General features: G+C 32.4%; 1 protein-coding gene across 1 annotated transcript; it reads left to right on the top strand.

The window, feature by feature from the left end:
- Nucleotides 1–2,705: 2,705 nt before the first annotated feature.
- On the top strand, nucleotides 2,706–5,866 carry LOC123699769 (bilin-binding protein-like). Its single transcript, XM_045646789.1, has 4 exons — nucleotides 2,706–2,880; nucleotides 4,403–4,613; nucleotides 5,021–5,122; nucleotides 5,472–5,866. The coding sequence occupies exons 1-4, from the start codon at nucleotides 2,773–2,775 to the stop codon at nucleotides 5,618–5,620; spliced, it is 570 nt and encodes a 189-aa protein (XP_045502745.1). The 5' UTR covers nucleotides 2,706–2,772; the 3' UTR covers nucleotides 5,621–5,866.
- Nucleotides 5,867–8,061: the final 2,195 nt, after the last annotated feature.

The raw sequence follows: 8,061 nt of genomic DNA, 5'->3' as shown, positions 1-8,061 counted from the left end.
AAAAATGAAACCCGTTTCGCGTTGTCACGGCATCACGCGTGAACGGGTGGACCGATTTCGATAATTCTTTTTTTATTATATTCCTTGAAGTACGAGGATGGTTCTTATGCAGAGAAAACGTAAATAGGTACGACGGGCGAAGCCGGGGCGGACCGCTAGTTAATTATAAAGATTTTAGTCTGGTTTAGCTCTTAGATACTCTTTTACCCAGTTATTATATAAGACATTTATTTATTTACAACGTTAGAGAAAACATGGTCTTCTGCTAGTGTTCCAGAAATAATTAATTTATTCCAGAAATAGTTAATATTGTAAATGCAAAAGTTTGTGAGGATGGATGTATGTTCTAACTCTTTTAATAAAAAATAACTACTACCTACTGAACGGATTTGGATGAAAATTTACAGTAATATTGTTTAAACATCAGATTATCACATGAGCAAGAAACAGATTATGCCCGCGGAATCGTCTGCGGATGAGTATCTATAGCTGTTATTATAGTGCAAATATCAGTATTTAGATTCCCATTATTTTGTGAGGTGGGTATAATACATCTTCTTATAATCTTCTTAATATATATATAAATCTCGTGTCACAATGTTTGTCCTCAATGGACTCCTAAACCACTTAACCGATTATAATAAAATTCGCACACCATGTGCAGTTCGATCCAACTTGAGAGATAGGATAGTTTTTACGTAAAAAACGTAAACATGTAGGTACCACGGGCAAAGCCGGGGTGAACCGCTAGTTTATGTATAAATATGTGATGGATCGCATGACTTTATCGTAATTCATAATTTTAACTTTAATTTACCTTTACGAATTATATGGAGATCCTTATAACATCTCTGTTTTGAAAGGACGGGTAATTTACATTTTTTCACAAAACTGAATCAGTGAGACGATTTATGTGTTTAGTTACTTGGTAATTTTTGAAAAAATATTTTCATGAAGAACTATATTATAGTTTCATATTTGATGCTACGATTTTGATATGTTTATTTATATAGTTTACGCGACTGTAAGAACCATATTATATCTATAACATACTAGCAGTCCGCCCCGGCTTCGCCCGTGGTACATATTTACGTTTTCACTACGTAAGAACCATCCTCGTACTTCAAGGAATATAATAAAAAAGAATTAACGAAATCAGTTCAGCCGTTCTCAAGTTATGCGCTTACCAACACATTTTGGGATTCATTTTTATATTATAGATTTGTTTTATCCAGGTTCTATTGAAAGCTTAGAAAATTCTATGTTTCTGACACAATATAGATAAAAATAATCTAGTAGAAAAGTCAAGTAGGTATTAATTTTAAATCTTTGCAAAACACAAGTCCATTTCCCACCTTATTATAAGTAGATTGGTTTTAAAGTTCATCAAATTCTTACCATCTTTTTTCAGTTATATTTATTCAGGCAGTGTTACTTGCAAATTAATATTCATGAATTTAATTAAATAAAGAGAACATCTGATATCAATGTAAAAATCCATTATTATTTTTAATTTCTGTACTCGTTATATTCGATCTAGTTTCTGAAACGCTAAGAAAATGTAATATTTATAAGTAAACGCTTTCTCTTATACTTTATCTTATTAAATAGGCTTATACATACAAAACCAGTTTGCATTCTACATAGTAATCCTGAACATAACCTGAATAATCGCTTGTATTATAAAAAAATTAAGAAAGCAGTAATTCACTTAGTTACACTGTATTTACGTACGAATATTTTTGTTTAATTTATTGCAAGTTTTTACTATAAACTACTGGTCCGCCCCGGCTTCGTCCGTGTTTACGTTTTCTCTCTATAAGAATCATCCTCGTACTTCAAGGAATATTACCTATAAAAAATAGCGATAGCGGTTCAGCTGTTCTCGAGATTGCCTAGCAACAAATTTTGCATTATATTTGTATATTATAGATAATAATACTGATACACTTACACTTAACAAAACTTTTTTAAATAGAACAATACATCAAAATATTGAGCACCAAAAATGATGTACCTTTTAAACAATGAATGATGGATGTAATGGTTCCCGAGGTATAGGTAGGTACACAAACACAATTTACACTGTATATTGTAGATTTAATTTCATTAATATAACGAAAATTTAAATTTGTAGACATTCAATATGAAATAACAATATGCAAATGACTGACTGGGAATTTATGAAAATTAAATAATTGCCAATCACGCCTTTTAACCGTTCTTTGTTTGCTTTGATTAAATAAAAACACTACAAATATATTAATTCAACTTATTTCCATAGCTATCCAACAAAATATAAACAAAACCTCATCCAAATCAACACAGTCTAAACGTTTTTAAAATCCTTTGAAAACACGAAAACTTCGAAACGTTTCAAATAAACATCAAAAGTATTTTATTTCACGTTGACTAAGTCGAAAACTTTACAACGCGTAGTAATGAACAAATAAACAAAGCAAAACACACACTACGAGCACGATTACCTTCCATCACCACCAATTGAACTGAAATGACTTGAAACCCGAACCGGCGCGTAGTAACAAAAACACCTAGCAGTCAATTTGCCTAAATTTGTTTAGAAAACGCAAAAAAAAACCCTTATCAAAAACTAGAAATATGCAAAGAGCGAGTGCGGCTGTATAAACAATCCAGAGTGTGGAGACCGTGACCTCTGCCCAGTTATAGTATAAAAGGGGTTACATTTCTGACCAATTCAATCAGTCATCTGCTGACTCCCGCAAAAGCAAGTTCTTTGCAAGCTATACCAATATGATCCAATACATCGTTCTCGGTTTGGTGGCGGCCGCCGCTGCCAACGTCTACCATGACGGTGCCTGCCCCGAAGTGAAGGTGGTCGACAACTTCGACTGGTCCAACGTAAGAATTCAACATTTTAACAAACTTTTTTTTTGGAAGCAAAATTAAAAAAAAATTCAAGTGATTTTTTTTCTATTGTAAAATGTTATGTGCTGTGTGAAGGCTGTGTGGTTTATCCGTGCGGAATATAAAGTTTAAAATTTGTTTAAAAATATATATAACTAGCTTTCCGCCCGCGGCTTCGCCCGCGTTTTCAAAGAAAAACCCGTTCCCGTAGGATTTCCGGGATAAAACCTATCCTATGTCCTTTCTCGGGTATCAAAATATCTCTATACAAAATTTCATGCAAATTGGTTCAGTTAGTATGGATTTAATTGTAATTAAATAATAAACAAGTGACAAGTTAGATGTTGATTTAATAATTTTCTAATTATTTATTTTTACAAAATAATAACTTTTTTTTACCGGTGCAAGTATAGTGAATAAGGTTTGTTAATAAAAGTCAAAAAACTATCGTATGTGTAAAATAAAAGGAGTCTTTAAAAAGTTTTTTCAGATAAATGCGAAATAATACTTCTAAATAAATAATATTAAATTGTGTGTGTAACAATACAAATCGCAGCATTTGTGCGCCTACATAATTTCGGGACAATAATTTTTGTTGCAATATAAAATTTAATTTAATGTACACGCATCCGTAAATGCCATAGTGAAATTAATTGTATCCTTAAAATCAGTAAAATACGTTATTCCCTTTAAACAATATAAAATATTACAATTTTATATAAAAAAAATTACGAGAAAATGTCTATAAATTGCAACCATCATTCAATTAAGGCGATATTGAATGCAAAAAAACTCTATGCATTATTATCGCATAAAAGTGCACATAACTCATCCAAAATATCCGTTTAAACGCAAAAAGATACTGGTTTCGGAAACTGGTCCGACGGCTAAAGTATCCCATTTTTTAAATGTGCAAAATCATCGGTGGCACAGGCAGTTATAACCAGAAATAATCGGATACTCATAATTTGCGGAGTGTTAATGAAAAAGATAAAAATTGCACTTTATACGTAATATATTAAAGCTTTTTAAATATAAACGTCAGAATGAGAAATTACAGGGATACTAATAAAAGTCGCTGGGAGAAAAATATCTGAATTTCGTTAATACAAATTAATTGCAATTTTATTGATACCGTTACACATATCGTTTCTAAAATTCTCCACACTTGATTAATACAGTCTTTGGAAACAATATTTTATTAATGGGATAAACGTGAAAGATAATTTTTTATTCGTGTGATAGTACCGTCTTTGTTTATTTTTACTAAAATTACAATATGACTTTAAACCTGACCGAACGACCCAGTTATCGTTTGAATTGCGATAAAAACGTACAAAATTTAATTTCATGTCTACATTCTCTTGAAAAACGGTAGCACGTATTTCCGCTTCAGGTTTATATTTTTCTTCCTGTATAAGCTAATGATTGCTTTAATCAACACACACGTAAAGTATGCAATATATTTACGTGCGTTAACCAAAGACAAATTGAGAAACACGCTATTCCCTTACAGTACGCCGGCAAGTGGTACGAAATCGCCAGGTACAACAACGAAATCGAGAAGTTCGCAAAGTGCGGATGGGCTGAGTACACCGCTGACGGCAAGGGCGTCAAGGTCAAGAACTTCCACGTGATCCACGGCAAGGAATACAGCCAAGAGGGATCTGCCTACCCCGTTGGCGAACCTAAGATCGGCAAGATCTACCACAAGCTCACTTTCGGAGGTATGTTTACACTGAACAATAACCTTTCCCACCAGGAAATTATTTTGTTAAAACTCTAGAAGGAAGATTACAATATTAATTTCTAATTTATCCAAATTTTTAAAAATCATCCAAATCCGTATGAGAACCGAGACTTGTTAATACGCTGAACAAATATGAATAATGCATAAAATTCAAATCAAAGTCTACTAGTTTTTTTGTGACATTGAATTATTGAAATCATAAGCAAATTATTGCACAATGATTCAGCTTTTGAATTTCCTCCTTTCTGTATTTGCTTTGAAGATAAGATGAATACGGTAGCATCCTATGCGGCCATCTTAAAAGAGCGCTTCGTAGCGTACAATGTTAAAATATCTTAATTAACTCATCGTAGCGAACAATGTTTAAATATCTTTATCTTCCAGGTGTTACAAGTGAGAACGTTTTCAACGTCCTCGCCACCGACAACAAGAACTTCATCATCGGATACCACTGCAAGTACGACGAAGAGAAGAAGGGACACCAAGGTAAGAATTATAAACAACTATTAACCTGACATCGTTACTCAATTGGTTGGTCAAAACTTATAGTTATACCTTCTGAAGAACAGAGCCAGATTTAAGATCAGAAACTGTAACACTTAATTAAACAGAAATTTCTTTTTATTATACAACAGTTAATTTTGTTCTTAAGAGTTCTTTATAAATGGATTTCGTCTTTCTACGATAAAACTACGGCATATAGGCACGGTACTGGTTTATTTTTAAATCTTCATTCACTATAACTAGATGATTAACAGAGTCGTCCACTTAGATCTTACCATCATTCACTTTAGTAGCACTAGTTGCATATCTAACGTGTTCTATCTTTTACCAGACTTCGCCTGGGTGCTGTCCAAATCCAAGGTCCTTACCGGTGACGCCAAGACCGCCGTTGAGAACTACCTCGCTGGCTCCCCAGTCATCGACAGCAGCAAACTTCTGTACAACGACTTCTCCGAAGAGGCTTGCAAAATCTCCAAGTAGATTAAAACATAATTAATTAATAAGTTTACATACACAAAATTTCCACCCCATAATCCCTATTGATTGTAACTATTGCAATGCTATTTTAAAGGTATTAAATCTAAACTTAATCATCTGTGATGTTTTGCATCGTGTTGAGTCGGTTGATTAAGCCATAGATCTGTATTTACATCGAGGGTACGTAGTTTAAGATAGTTTAATAATTACAAAGCAGTTCCGCAATAAATGTGATTAGCACTAATACCATTTCTTTGTATTTATTTCCGCCGAAACCCCATAAACCCTGAAAGTACTAGTCCCACAAGTTTAATATTTTCAATGTTTTTTTTTCAACAATTTGAATACTTCCCTCAGAAATATTTTTAAAGAAACAAAAGATACAATTTATTTTTTATATAATAATTAAAAGCACATACAAAATTAACACAGCAAGCCTTTTATATATATATATATATATTTTAATATGTTTCAATATACATAAACCAAATGTAGGTAGATATTATCAGAACAAAAAACCTTTTCATTAAAACGGGTCTGACGCGAGCCAAACTTGTTCTCATAAAAAACTTAATTTCAAATGCATAATGAAGTCATTGATTTATTTATTTATCAGCACTTTAAAAGCCGCGAAAAAAGTGTGCAAGCAATACTTTAATATCTAGAATTTGTTAAGTGGCAAACTGATAATTCATTTGAATATGTTTATTGGTATGGGTCAAATAAAGTTCATGAAGTTTGAAGTTGATATGACAATAACAATGTGTATAGGAATAATAAAAAAATAACGTTTATTACAATTAGATACACCGCTGATAACGAAGTTAATGATAAAAAAGTGACTTTCGCTTGAAATTATAAATTATATATTACTAGCTGTGCCTCGCGGTTTCACCCGCGTGGCTCCGCTCCTGTTGGTCTTAGCGTGATAATATTATATAGCCTAGATAATGTAGCTTTCGAATGGTGAAAGAATTTTTAAAATCAGTCCAGTAGTTTATGAGCCTACTCATTACAAACAAACAAAGTTTTCCTCTTTATAATATTAGAGTAGACAAATAAATAATGAACAGCCATTCGAGTATTCACTGAACATAATATATCTGTATGTTCCTATAAAAATAAAGTATTGATACATTGAAATTTGAAATGAATTGATAATTTGAATATGAAACGTTTTGTGTGAACAAGGGAAGTGATTCACAAGCTAGAGCACCTTCAAGCATAATACTATAAGTACTCATAAGAGTATTTATAAATACATGTAACCTGATAAAATGTAAACAGTTGAACTTTAAAAAAAGGGAAATTAACAAGTCTTAGAAAATTTAAATGTAAACTGATAAAATGTATACAGTTGAACTTTAAAAAAAGACAAATCAACAAGTCTCAGAAAATTAAAACATTGCAGCATACTTCTCTTTTTAGGCTGATTATAGAGAAACTATTTTTGAGAAATTGGCCATTTAAAAGAGGTGCCTAAGTATGTAGATAACTTGTTTTTGAAACTAAATCGATATAATATCGTTTGATTTGATTTGCTGTACCAACAAAGTGATTTGCTCAATATATATCAAATAGTCAATTAGTTTTAGAGCATTAGAACTTTCAGAGTAATTATTATTTCGAATTGTCATGAATGGAGATCTCAATGTGGTTCCAACTTTCATACACGAACCTCTTAAGGAAACTGACATACGCGTGCGAGAAAGTCTTGGTTTTAATAATACATATGTGTTACACTATGCCAATATACTCTTTATAATTTTTAGGGTTACATACTCAAAGGGTAAAACGGGACCCTATAAGCCTCCGCTGTCTATCTGTCTTCCTCCAGGCTTTCTGTCTCTCTCATAAACCGTGATAGCTAGAAAGAAATTTTCACAAATGACGTATTTCCGTTGCCGCTACACAAATCCTAAAAATAAAAAATAAAAAAATTGTTTCCCCATACTATAATATATGATACATAAGGAGCATACTTATTACGAATAAGTGATCTTTGCCAGTCACTTCAATCACCTTACTAATGTCCAGTCTGTGTAAGATGGCACAGTAAAATATAAAAAGGCAACAATTTTCGTGACTAAGCGATATTTTAAAAATTAAATGTTTTTGACTGATTTTTGCAGGGAAAAGTTGTTTTGACCGGTAATGAGCATTAACTGTAACATAAATATAGAAAGTCGGGCTCGTTACACCACATTTCATTCAAGAAAGGCTGAGTTCTAAAGATTTATAGTTTGTTAGAATTGTCTTCGTCTGCATAATGATTTGTAATGAATGTCAATATATCCCGGCTTAATATAAAAACTGGCTTACCATACGCGGCTTCGACTTTATAGTCAAAGGCAAACAATATCCTTTCCCATGGCATATCTGGGATAAAACCTATGTGTGGTATCAATTATCATCTATATCGGTTCAGTGGATGAGGTGGGAAG

The sequence above is a fragment of the Colias croceus genome, chromosome 18, assembly GCF_905220415.1.
Source record: "Colias croceus chromosome 18, ilColCroc2.1".
Classification (NCBI taxonomy): Eukaryota; Metazoa; Arthropoda; class Insecta; order Lepidoptera; family Pieridae; genus Colias; species Colias croceus.
Note: the sequence above shows the minus strand (reverse complement) of the source record. Positions and strands in the feature narration are given on the sequence as shown.

Bases quoted from the DNA above. Each gene is read 5' to 3' on its own strand.
- LOC123699769 (XM_045646789.1), top strand. From the start codon at position 2,773: ATGATCCAATACATCGTTCTCGGTTTGGTGGCGGCCGCCGCTGCCAAC. The intron at 2,881-4,402 runs GTAAGAATTCAA...ATTCCCTTACAG, and splicing joins ACAACTTCGACTGGTCCAAC to TACGCCGGCAAGTGGTACGA. The intron at 5,123-5,471 runs GTAAGAATTATA...ATCTTTTACCAG, and splicing joins AGAGAAGAAGGGACACCAAG to ACTTCGCCTGGGTGCTGTCC.